This window comes from Athene noctua, chromosome 26, assembly GCF_965140245.1.
Source record: "Athene noctua chromosome 26, bAthNoc1.hap1.1, whole genome shotgun sequence".
NCBI lineage: Eukaryota > Metazoa > Chordata > Aves > Strigiformes > Strigidae > Athene > Athene noctua.
The window spans coordinates 6412236-6424130 of NC_134062.1; the positions used below are offsets into that span (position 1 = coordinate 6412236).

The 11895-nt window shown below is 49.7% G+C and overlaps 1 protein-coding gene across 2 annotated transcripts; it reads right to left on the reverse strand.

Annotated features, from left to right (window-relative positions):
- Nucleotides 1–7785: 7785 nt before the first annotated feature.
- LOC141970716 (transmembrane protein 45B-like) lies at nt 7786–11667 on the reverse strand. Of its 2 annotated transcripts, none has more exons than XM_074927513.1 (5): nt 11478–11667; nt 10917–11129; nt 9700–9884; nt 8676–8821; nt 7786–7903 (listed from the first exon to the last, which is right to left on the reverse strand). In XM_074927513.1, exons 1-5 carry the CDS (start codon nt 11659–11661, stop codon nt 7786–7788), a joined length of 846 nt encoding a protein of 281 aa, XP_074783614.1. In that variant the 5' UTR covers nt 11662–11667. The 2 variants fall into 2 exon arrangements, with proteins under 2 accessions (XP_074783614.1, XP_074783613.1); XM_074927512.1 differs by having other exon boundaries at nt 7786–7909; nt 8679–8821; nt 11478–11661.
- Nucleotides 11668–11895: the final 228 nt, after the last annotated feature.

The window sequence follows — 11895 nt, forward strand, 5'->3', positions numbered from 1 at the left end:
CTATCACCTAAGGAGGTCTCACTCTTTCCCTCCTCAGGGGCTTTCTGGTCCTTTTCCACAGCTCAGATGTGCGCGGAAAAAGGCATTACTCATCCTGAAGCTACCACACCGACTTGCCCTTGCATCACAAATCACATCCTCGCTGTGTTTATAAATACCAAAGCAAATTGCAGAGGCTGGATGAACAACTCCAGCACGTTCTCCGAGTCCTCCCACACTAGAAAGTAATTAGGTGCTGCAAAATACGGGTAGGATGTGGCGTGGCAAGTGCCTTAGGTGAGGGAGAGCTCTGCAAGCTGTCCCTGGTCGGGTTTTGGCTGCAGAGCTGTTCGGTCGAACCGGCTCAGCCCCGCGTGGGCAAGCACAGGGTTTGGATGTAAGGACTATCATCATCCATTGCATCCCCGGGACACAGGTAACCTGGGGAAGGCCCAAAGCTGTTTACATGGTGTTAAGGTTTCCTTTCAGGAGGGAAGTTACTAAACAGCCTTTCAGGCAGGTGAGAAACGCCCCATCCCAGGAGCGGGCTTGGGGCTCGGTGGTGGCTTTCTGCTCTATTTTGGATGCCTACGCTAGGGTGGATGGGCTCATGGCCCATGGCTTCCCTGATGACAGCCTGGACTCTCCGTCCAGGGCATGTATCTTCCCTGCACGGGCATCCACACGCTGAAGTGACTAAGAACAAACACTACCAAAGCACATTTAAGTAGCGCACAATTGCACGATATGTAACCAAATTTTACCATTGTCCTACAGGGACTGGGACTGCGAGGGCAACAGCCTGAAGCTGGAGTCAGGAGCATACCCTGATTAAGATATGTAGCAGGAACGTTAATTTGACATGCTTAATTGGAGGAAAGGAGGAGAGCAAAGACATCTCAGTGCCCAGACATCAGAAATGACAACAGACATGTCTCACCTGCAGCATCAGAGGCTACTCCAAGCCACACAAGCATCCAGCTTTAACCCAGGGGTTTATCGCATCCTCCAGGCATCCCCCCCCTTGCCTTAGTTACCAGCAGACCCCAAATCACTCCGTTTCAGAGCTGTCCCTGGGATCTCCTACCCCGACTATCCGTCTCCCCAGCAGAGTAGCCTCACTCTTCTTTACTGTGCCAGGGACCCTTCTGCTTTGTAACCTCTCAGCCGCCCCATCCAGCAAAGCTTTTGGTAGTTGCCACAGGTCCCCTTTGCTTCCCACCACCTGGCCACAGCTCTTCAGGAGCCACCATGTATTCGTAGGCATCTCTTATTTAAGAAGGGTGCCCTAAACCCACCCTTTGGTCAAGCAGAAGATTGGATGTAGCCTACACACACACACAAAAAAAAAAACCAAAACCCAAAAACAAACAAAAAAAACCCCCAAACAAAAAACAAACAAACCACAACAAAACCCCAACACCTTCTTTTATAAAACAGCCACTATTTTGCAGAGCAACCATGTTTCCAAGCAACGGTCCACTTGCACAGCTCACATATTTGAAGCACAGAAAAACAAGGCACCCCACATCCACACAGCCCCTTGACAAGCCCCCTAGCCCAAACCCGATACCTCTCACCCACCGGCTTCCCTCAGCCCTGGCATTTGAGTCCACACCCCCATAAAAGCTGATTGAGCTCCAAGTGAGCCGCAGCCGGGAAAAAGAGCACCGGTCGAGGAGAGGCACCCAGGTTATTTATTTTTCTTGTGAGCTAGTTTGTCTGTCAGAGGACTTGAAATACGGCTGCAGTCAGAAGTTATTACCTGAGCTGCCCTTCTCCCTGAACAGCTTCCAGGCTGCGATGCTTTTGCTTAATAGCCATACGGGAGCTGCCTGCTCTCCTCACGGTGCCTCGCACTGACTGCTCGCTCGGGAAGGATGGCATTTCTGCCCAATTTTCCAGCCATTGCAGCTCCAGGTCTGTCACTATCAATGATTTTGGCCTCATATAAGAACTCGCTCCAGCTAACATGGGGAAATTGATGCTGTTCATGCAGGCACAGGAGTATCCCCTACAAGCACCCATGGGTGCAACCATCAGCCTGGCAGGCAGCATCATTTGGAGGGTCTTCTCTTTGTGGATCCAGCCTTGCTGCCCAGGCACATATCTCTTGTGCCAACAGCCCTCACCCAACAGAAGAGGCACAAACCCCTTATCCATCTGCAAATAGGATGCACCTCCAACACCCGATAACCTCCCCCAAAAGACCTAAAGACACAGAAACCCAGTCATAGCCCACGATTACTAGGAGTCTATCTCCATCAGAACCACTTCCACCAACCTCATTGGTGGCTGTCATCATGCTAAATCTTTGCCTTGCAGAGATGGACTTCCCATGTCCCTTCCTCCCAAGCTCAAGCAGCCATGTCCACCCTGTGGCACAGCTGCCCACCAGCGTATTTCTCTCTACAGGTAGAAGATTTTACCTGCAACTCCCGCCTGTCCTTCTCCCTCTCCAGATGTGGCAGCGAGGAGCAGTTATTACTCAGAAGAGGCAGATAAAGAGAGAAGACACAATGGGGAGGTGGCCCTTAGACAGGATGTTTAGAGCTGAACATCCTGCGGGCCAGTTCAAAGCACGCTGAGTCAACCGGCTTTCACAACCTGGGACACCTCGTGTCTGCTATTAACAACAACAACAAAAAAAAGTCTCCCGGAATTTGCCACAAAAAACAGGATGAGCAGCCAGTTCCCGTTCCCACGGCAACCACATATATTCAGTTATTGTGTTGGGTTTTTTGGATGACCGGAGAAGGAGCCAAGAAGAGACAAGGCTGCAGCATCACCTGATGTGGCCAAGCTCTGCTGGAAGGGCTCTGAAGTCTCTGAACTGGGCCACTGGATACATGATGACCCTTTTAGGGGCGTCTGGCCTTAAAAAAATGTGCCTATAGGCAGGAAATTTTGAGCCATGAGCTCTCAAACCAGAGCAGAGCCCTTGTGAGCTCCATCTCCCTGTCCACAGCAGCTAAGAGGAAGGGGACAGTGGTCCTCTCTCCCCCAAAAGATAGGTTGGCTGGACACAGCAGCCTGTTTCCATTTGTTTTTACCCATCCAGTGCTTGACACTGCTGATCACATCACGGATGGCTGCACGCCCAGCCGTAGCACCTCACCGGCTGCAGAGATGAGCAACACAAGTGCCTCAAGGCAAATAAATACCACGAGCCACCCCAGCGTCCCCGTCTCTCTCCGAAGCACCGAGTTGATGGTGCAGCAACACTCAGCACCACCCAGGAGCACTGCCTGAGCCTCCAACCACGAGCACTAACAACCACTCAGTGCCTCCCCGGCCCAGTGTTTCTCTGGGTTGCAACCACACACGCGTAACTCCTCGTGCAACCGAAAAAACCCCAAGCGAGGCCGCGGGATAAGCCATGCCCAGCCCCAAGGCTGGAACAGCACAGAAGCAAACCAGCCTGCGGAACCCTCCCCAGGGTGATGGGCTGCTCTCCAGCACAGCCATAAAAGCCACCAAGCCATAGCCAGGAGCTCTTTTATACCCATTATCTCCCTATCAGCAGTAGCAAGTAGGAGGAAGGAAGGGAAGGAGAAGCTGGTGGTGGTGCTGGCCCATTGCTGCTCACCTCCAACAGTGCTCGGGGAGCAAGATGTGTTGCAGAGGGCTGAGCACGGGTACAAAAGGGTCCTGTAACACCAGGGAAGCCCACAGCAGCAAAGCGACTTCCACAAACACAGGCAGCTTCACCCAAGCGAAAGCTGAAGGAGCTTGTCGCCTTGTTAAACCCAGACGCAGAGAGAGAAATGCAACCCCCATAGGAGCTCTACCTTACAGACCTACCTCTAAAAATAACAGAGTGAGAACAGCGTACCTTTCTTGCTGCAAAAAGAGCAGCAGGACCGTCAGGGACCTCTTTTGCAGCTTAGTTTTCCTTTCTGCAACCACCCAGCTAGGCAAACCATTACTCCAAAGGGCAGCTGAGCACACAGCTGCTTCCCAAGCAGGGTGACTCAAATCCTTGGAGAAAGTGGGAAAAAGTGAGCTGGGAGGGCAGCAGCTGGAGGGAGAGGGGAGGAAATGAGGCCCAGCTGAAACCTATCTGCTCAGAGGCTGAAAGTGCCTTTTTCCAGGGCCAGCAGGATGTAAAGCCTCTAGAGAAAGGTTTCTATGAAAAGGGCAGTTTGTATTAGAGTCAGGCAGTGAAAAAAGTTGTAGGTGTATGAAGTGGTTGAGGAAAGGAGGTTTCTACCTTTTTAAACCATCCCCATGATAAAAGTGAGAATGAAATTGTGAGAAGTGATCAGGAGCAACAGCTCGATGAGGGGGTACCTGGGGAAAGGATGGGCAACTTCCCCCCCCGGTCTCAGAGGGGGTCACTCACACACCGTGAGGGCTAAAATCACTGTGGGCACGAACGGATGCAACTCCATTACAGTTCCTAAGCTGCAGACCACTGAGGCGTGGAGGAGTATTATGGGATTGTGCCAGCACATGCCTGCCCTCCTCTTCCTCCCAGGGAGAGAAGGGGGGAGGCAAATCAGTGTCTGACCCACTCCAGCCCTTCTAATGTTCTCAAGCTAAACCCTGAACTGCATTTCATTATTATATTTTTTCTTCTTTTTCTTTTTTCTCAGCTGTAACTGCAACATCCTCTCCCCAAAGGTTCATCATCAGCCTCGGTGCTAATGAAAAAATGTGATAATGTTTGCCTACTTCCTGGGGGTGGTGGGAGGCACAATCTAATTAAAGGTTTGCCAGCAGCTCAAGCACTGCAGATGGATGGTTGTTCGGGAAGTGCAAAGTATTATTATTATTATTATGACGAATGCTAACACCAGCTTTCATAAACAGGCAACAGAGGAGGTGAAGCAGGTGGTATAAGCATAGGCAGGGCTTGTTCTGCTGCCTACACCATCGTTTCAGCCTTACATAAATGTGGCGATCAAGGGTGGCAGCGGTAGGTCCCATCTCTGCCCGAGGAATGAGTGGCTCGTGGACAGGCTGTGCTGGGGCTCTTGATGAAAGGTTTGTCTTTCTAGCTGGAGGAAGAGTCAGCTGCCAAGATATTTGGCTGCTTTTTGGGGGTGTTGTCTGGGTCCCTTTGTAAGAGGAGGTTAGATATTACCCTTGGGATTATCAGCAGCTCCTTCCTGCCTCGAATGAGCAGGTCACTTATTTCAGGAACACCAGCAGCCCCCACCCTTGAGTGACACTGTCCAACAGCATCATCCTGCAGTTACACAAGGCAAAAAACACCCCCGAGACATCACCCAGGGCATTACAGTCCTTTTAAAGCCAGCTGTGGACGTGGCTACAAATATACCCCTGATCCACTCCAGCTGCACGGCCAGTGTGTCCAGTACAGAGACACTAGCTGATAATTCAGTTTATAGGGTGAAAAACATGACCCAGGCCTACTGGTTGATACTAAGGTTGGGTTAAAGGCAATACTCCTTTTAGGACTGGTGAACCTATCACATAAGAAATAAATGTGAGCATGGCTTGTGATTGTACCTTGCTATATCATAAGCCACCTCTGGACCACGCACCCAGCAACATTCAGGCCCTTGTTTGGGTACCTAAAGCTACTTACAAATGTGGGGGGTTTTTTTTAGCTGAAACAAAAATTGTTGATTCTCATCTGGAAATGAACATCGCCTGTATTTTCTTAATCACAGGCTGTATCTCTCCTCCTTCTCTGACCTTCATACCTTGGGAAAGAATGTGCTCCAGAGTTGGAAAACAAATTAGCGAGCGCTATACTGACAGTCCTGGGATGTTTGTAGGAGCGGGGAGTTAATGAGGCAGACAGAAACTATTCCAGACACGGGGTGCCACAGAGGGGAAAAGTGCTTTGTGGCCACGTAGTGGCAAGGGACAGAGAAAACCTCGAGGTGAAGGAGATGGTGACTTGATTAAGAGCAGCAAAGAGAGCCGTGAAAAATCAAACCAGCCCTCTCCCACCTTCAAAAGCAAGCTTTTAAAAACCAAGGTCAGCTTTCAGCTGTGTGCCCTGGGATGGAAGTAACCTCTGACTTTTGGGGGTGGCAAGGAGGAGGGTGGCTGCAAGGTGACTGCAAGGAGCCAGCCTGGAGCGCGGTCCTGAGCCTCCAGCACCAGCTTTGCCACCTGGTGCTGCCCTCATGTGGCTGTTTCATGGGAACGGTGACGACTGGTCTTTCTTCTAAAAGAAAATAATTCAGAGCACCACACAAGGCCTTTTTGCTGTTCAGTTAAGCTGATCTCTGTCCTGCAGTACTCAAGGTAACTCGGTTTGTCACCCTCCAAACAGGGTTTTCTCTGTGCATTAGCAGGTGGCAGCCTGCAAAACGCTCTTCCCCGGGTTGTGTCTCATCGTAGCAGCAAGAGGAATTCGTGCGGTTTAGAAAAAACTATTCCACTTGGCAGAAAGAAAGTGTCTGCAAAGTGCTCGTCGCGCTCAGCAGTTGCAACTCATGAGAGTTAATTGCGTGGAGTTTACCAGATGGATTTATGGAGATGTATTGCTCTGCTGCTTAATTCTCTTCACACTGAGCCTGTTTGCACCTCCGATCCCCAGCCCTGCAAAATAAACTGGCTCGGTGGAGGAAATATAGAAAAGCTGGCATTCAAGGGAAGCCAGTTAGTCTTTGCAGCACTGTTAATACAGGCTGTAGCCCCCTTAATCCGCAACAATCTCTCTGCACAAGGGGAAAGGGTGGTAAAAGATGAGCTTCGGCTTCCCCGGGTGTGAGCACACAGTCGCAGATGCCTGCACCTGCCAGTACCTGCTTTTCTCTTCAGTCATGAACACGAGCACAAAAATCAGCTGCCCTCTATCCTCCCCCCTTTTCTCATGCAGCAGTGAGAAGATTCAGTGTAGAGCATCCTTCCAGCCCCAGGGTTTGAGACATGAATGGTTGCAATTTAGCTTGTGCTGGTGTTTATTTTTCACATATATATATATATATATATTTAATTTATTTATTTAAATCCCTGTACTCACTACTGGCACATTTTCCTCCTGTCTAGGAGGTGGCATTTCCAGTCACTTTTTGCAAGAAATTAGCTGGCAAAGGCAGGCTAAAAGCAAAACATGTGCCTGTTTCATCTCCCTTTCCCAGCTGAGGGGTTTACTTTCAGTGGAAAACTGGGACGTTTTATGAATCCCTGCTGCTTAGCCGTGTATCTTACAACCCTTCAGGCTTTACAGGTCTGAGGAATGGATTTGTCTAAGCTATTATTACGCACTCTATAATTTATCAGACTAAAATTTAAGGATATCAGCTCAGCAAGGATTTTTCATTCACATTTATTTATTCTTTCAGCCTTTATGTTAACATGAAAACTATTAACAAAACCCCTCCTTAGTTCAAAGCTTTGTTAATAAAATTTGCATTGCGCACAATCAAGCTGTGATGTTGCAAAGTGACACAATCTCACATTCAACACTCTTTTACTCCTCTTCCTTGGGATGATACCTTAGTCCAGAGGTACACGACCTCAACCTGGAGCAACAAGTCAAAGCCTCCAGGCTCTTGGAAAAGTCAGCTGGCCAAAGGATGCCCTCCATCACTATGGAAACACACATTGCAACCCATAGGACGAAGCGATCTCACCACGTTGAGTTTCTGCGCTTAATTTTTGTTGCTAAAAATCACTGCAAACAGGGCTGATGTCAGAGACGGTGATAGCTGGGTACAGACGGAGGGCAGCTGCCCTCTGTGTGCTCAACGTGCTTCCCAGCAGCAGCAGAGTGGCACTTCGCTCTTCCAAAACATAAATATTTAATTAGATTTTGAATTTTTTTTGCTTCTAGCAAACAGATTCTTCATGTATTTGGAGAAGGGGATTGCACCCTCTTCACTCTTCGTCGGATCCATTCAAGAAGGCGGCTCGGGAGCCTGTGTCGCACTTTTGCTGCCGGACTCCGAGCCCGATGTAGGGCTCCCCGCTGCCTCGCCCGCACCTCTGCACACAGCTGGAACACACGAGCAGCGAGTCTCCGTTAGCAAAACCCCCAAACCAGCTCAGGGGAGAAGAGTGAACTTGCAATGAATATGCAGAGGGGTAGAAACTATTATAGAGGTCCTAAAACGCTGGGGTTTGGGGGCTGGGGGTTTTTTATTTTGCATAAAGTCTCTTTGCTCACATAGACTGGCCTATCCCTCCTGTAGCCCATGTCTCAGAAAGCCGTGCAGCATTCCTTAGAGGCTTGTAAGCCATAGGAGCACCCCTGAAAGAGGGATAAGGTGCCCTTCCCATCCCCGTGGGAAAGCCATGCTTGGGGCTGGCGGTGTTTTAGCCATCAGATAGTGCTGTTGTACCTCTAATAATTCAGTGACCATCAACCGCTTCGATATCCTTTCAAGGGAGGGGACAAAGTGTCAGGGGGTCCTGGTAATGCTTTTATTTCTCTATCATATTAAAGTTTGACTTCCAGCACTTGGTGCAAAGAAAAAAAAAAAAAAAGAAGCGGTATGACTTTCAGGAGATGCTTCAGGGGCTTGGTTATTTGACTTCTCCACGTTTAATGCCCATGCCTCTTGCTGACACTATTTTGCATTCTGTGCACTCAACAAATAATATGTCTGCTTGTCACCGTGCTCTAAAACTTGCAGCAGTCAGGGGCTGCTTATTCAGCTGTGACTTTGTACTCCAGAGTCGGCTGGAGTACATCTGCACCTCACTCCAGCCATCCCCATCCCTGCCAGCCCACCCCACTCCTGCTCAGATTCGTGCCCCAGCCATACCAGTAAGCCAGAGTGTAGTTTATAGCCAGGATGGCCACAGCTGCTGCCCAGTGCCAGAAGAAGCACATGGTGAGGAACATGATGTTGCTGTGGTCCTTCTCATCCCACATTGGACCTCCCCACGGCTGGAACAGCACGATCCCGATCTGGGTGGAACAAGCAATTTATTACCTTGGGAGAAAAAAAATCAATGTCCTGAAGCCCTCCAGCACCCCTCTGTCCATCTTGGTTATCACCATGATCCACACGGTGACTGAGGGACTTGAGCCCTGACCAGGACAGTGGATTTTGCTGAGACAGTGCTGGCCTCAGTAAAGTTCAGCCTTGCAAGTAGAAGCTGCACAAAGCAAGTCTGTCCTTGCAGTCTCTCCTTTTCCCTACAATATCCAGATACGTTTGTCCCTCTGCATTGCAGACTCCTAGCCACCCTTTAAAAACTCCACATTTAGTATTTTACAAGCTCAGCACAGTTTTTAATCTCTGAATTTGAGTTCGAGTTAGTGCAGCAACCCTGGGGCTAAGAAAGAGGAGGGGAATTCACATTTCTTTTCAGCAGCCTGGTTTGGGGAGTGGTTAGCTCCAACTGATTTCTTTGCTTCTCCAACTACTACCAAAGCAAGCAGCTGGTCGTGTTTTTACTCAGCCATTTTATTGCTTGGTGGGGTTTGCATCTTTCCACTAAACCAGAGGGAGTGCTGCAGGGTGCATTAGACACATTAAGCAATTAGTACTTGGTTGTTAGATACTGTAAAATGTTGCTCGCTCACTGCGAGTGCTCACTTTTGCTGTTCCCCCCAGAGAAGCAATAAGCCAAGACAAACAGCTATTTCAGCAGGAGCAGTCATCAGAGATGACCTGTGATAAGTAAATTTTCATTCTGGGTTATGAGCTATTTATGAAGTGAGCCTGGCAAAATTATCCTTCAGAGACGCGCGATTGATATGTGATGTACAGCTTCTTCTCCTCCTTTTCCCATTGCTCTCCTGCCTCGGCGCTCTGCTCTGCAAGAGAAGGCAGAACTGACCTGCCAGAACCACGTTCCCTGGACGATGGTGACACCGGCTCTGAACATCTCCAGGACAATGTTGTCACGGAGGAAGACCTCCAGCATGATGCTGCAGGCCCCTGAAAAGATGGCGATGAGCAGCAGGGAGTGGATGTGCTGATCCAGCATCGGGCGGTGAAGGACATGGTAATAAAAGAGACAACCTGCCAAAATACGTACCACCCTTAGAGCAGCAGTAACAACACCAGCCATGAACACAGAGCCCCGGTGGGGTAAATCACCTGCCCGGTTGGTGAACTGGGACAGGTCACCACAAAAACAGGCCACGTAGCACCTTCCCTCCAGGTCTGCTGGCATCCCACCATCCTGGAGGGATGAGATGCCCAACTTTGGGGCAGGAGGCTCTGAGCAAGATGGGGACCAAAGAGAGAGGGCAAAAGAAGGGTGGTTTTCTTCCTGTGTTGGTGCCATCACCTCTTCAGATCACCATCCCCTTGGAGCCAGGTTCCTGCTGTGTCCTGCTTTTCTGTTGCTAAACTTTACCATTTTCCTGGGAGCTGGAAATGACTTTTCTTTTTCTTACATTGATTTCCTGATTTCCTTTTCTTACATGCCAAACTGTGCCTGTTGAGCTGCCTCTGCTGCTGCTTCAAAACCCACTGGGATCAGGGAAGGGAAAATAACAAGAGATGCGCCTTCATTAAGGAGTTTTCTAGATAAGCAAGACCTTCATTTCCTAGTGTCTTTTCCCTGTGTGATCCAAGAGGGGCCTGAAATCCTGGCTTGTGACTTGCAAGACAGCCTGAAGACAATATGATATTCATGATGTGCTGAAGCTGGAATAAGTCACTTGAATTTGCCACGTGCGACGCAAGCAGATGAGGGTGACGGTGCCTGCAGTGCAATTAATGGCTCTCGGGGGGGCGGGGGGGACGACGCGGGGCACGCGGACAGCTCTGTAGATGTAAGATAAATGCAGCATCCACCAGCCATTTATCATAACGAGGAAAGTCAGCCTGCTGCTTTGTGCCGCTGTCACCCCAGAAATCCCAAACCAGGCAAAGCCAGGGCCTACCAATGCCTGTATTTCCCATCATGCTACAGACCTCCCTTCGATAATATATCACCTACAGCGTGTCCTGTTTTCAGGAGCATTCAGAGCAATATCTCAGTCTGGCAAATTTTGGTCCCTCCCTGACTCACCCTCCCCAAATGAAGCACCACCTTCTACTGACCTTCGACGAACACAGCCACGGACAGCGTGAGGCGGTCCAGACCCTGCGGCACCGCCGGGGAGATGTAGGTGAAGACGTCCACCACCCCGGAGAGGCCGTAGAAGAGGTACATGGTGGTGTGCTGCCAGTTCATCAGCTTCACCCAGTCGCGGTTTTCCCCGCTGTAGAGGTACAGGTGTGGGCCGTCCGGGACGAACTGCTCTGCCAGCATCCCTGCACGGACGCGCAAGAGCATGCCGTTTCTGATGGTTTATATGCAACGATATGGTTGATGCTACTCATTGCTGCGGGGTGGAGGCGTGGGGGTTCTGGAGGAAGAGCTGATGGGTTGGGTTAGGGAGAAAGGACTGGATGTAAAAATCAGGCTTGCCTGTATTAACGGGAGCTCAGCTTTGGGAAAGGGCACAAGACTTGGTCTTTTCACATCAAACTCAAGACAAGATGAACATCAAGGACACATCCTTCCACATCTGGATCAGTCTTTCTGGACTAAGGGCTCCAGCACAGTCATCACTACAGACCGAGAAATTCCCAGCATAGCTAGTAAAATATAACCCTTACCTATTAGAGCAAAGATGATTTTGATTCCCCCTTCGATGGCATCCACACGCTGGAAACAATAAATCCTGTGGGATTTCTTAGTTACTTTCTGGCTGAGATACTGCAGCGGGTATTTCACCGACCACCAGAGCCCAAAAAGCAGGAAGAAACTGCCTGGAAGAGCATGACCCTTGAAGTTTGCCATCCTGGCAACCTCCTCTGGCTACAAGGCAAAGAAAAACAACATCATTAAAAACTCACACCAGTTATTTGACATAATGCTGGAAAAAAACAGGATTTCCCTTTCATGGAGGACTGGAAAAAGCTTGACCAAGCACATGGGAAGAGGAAGCAGCACTGGGAAATCTCCAAGGGGGAGAGGTGGGAATATCTGGGACCTCTCTTGAGTTCCTTGCCCCAAGATGAGGAAATGTCCAAA

Coding starts and splice junctions, on each gene's coding strand:
- LOC141970716 (XM_074927512.1), bottom strand. CDS start 11,661: ATGGCAAACTTCAAGGGTCATGCTCTTCCAGGCAGTTTCTTCCTGCTT. Junction 11,130..11,477: donor AATCATCTTTGCTCTAATAG/GTAAGGGTTATA, acceptor GCGTCCGTGCAG/GGATGCTGGCAGAGCAGTTC. Junction 7,910..8,678: donor ATAAACTACACTCTGGCTTA/CTGGTATGGCTG, acceptor GCTGCTCGTGTG/TTCCAGCTGTGTGCAGAGGT.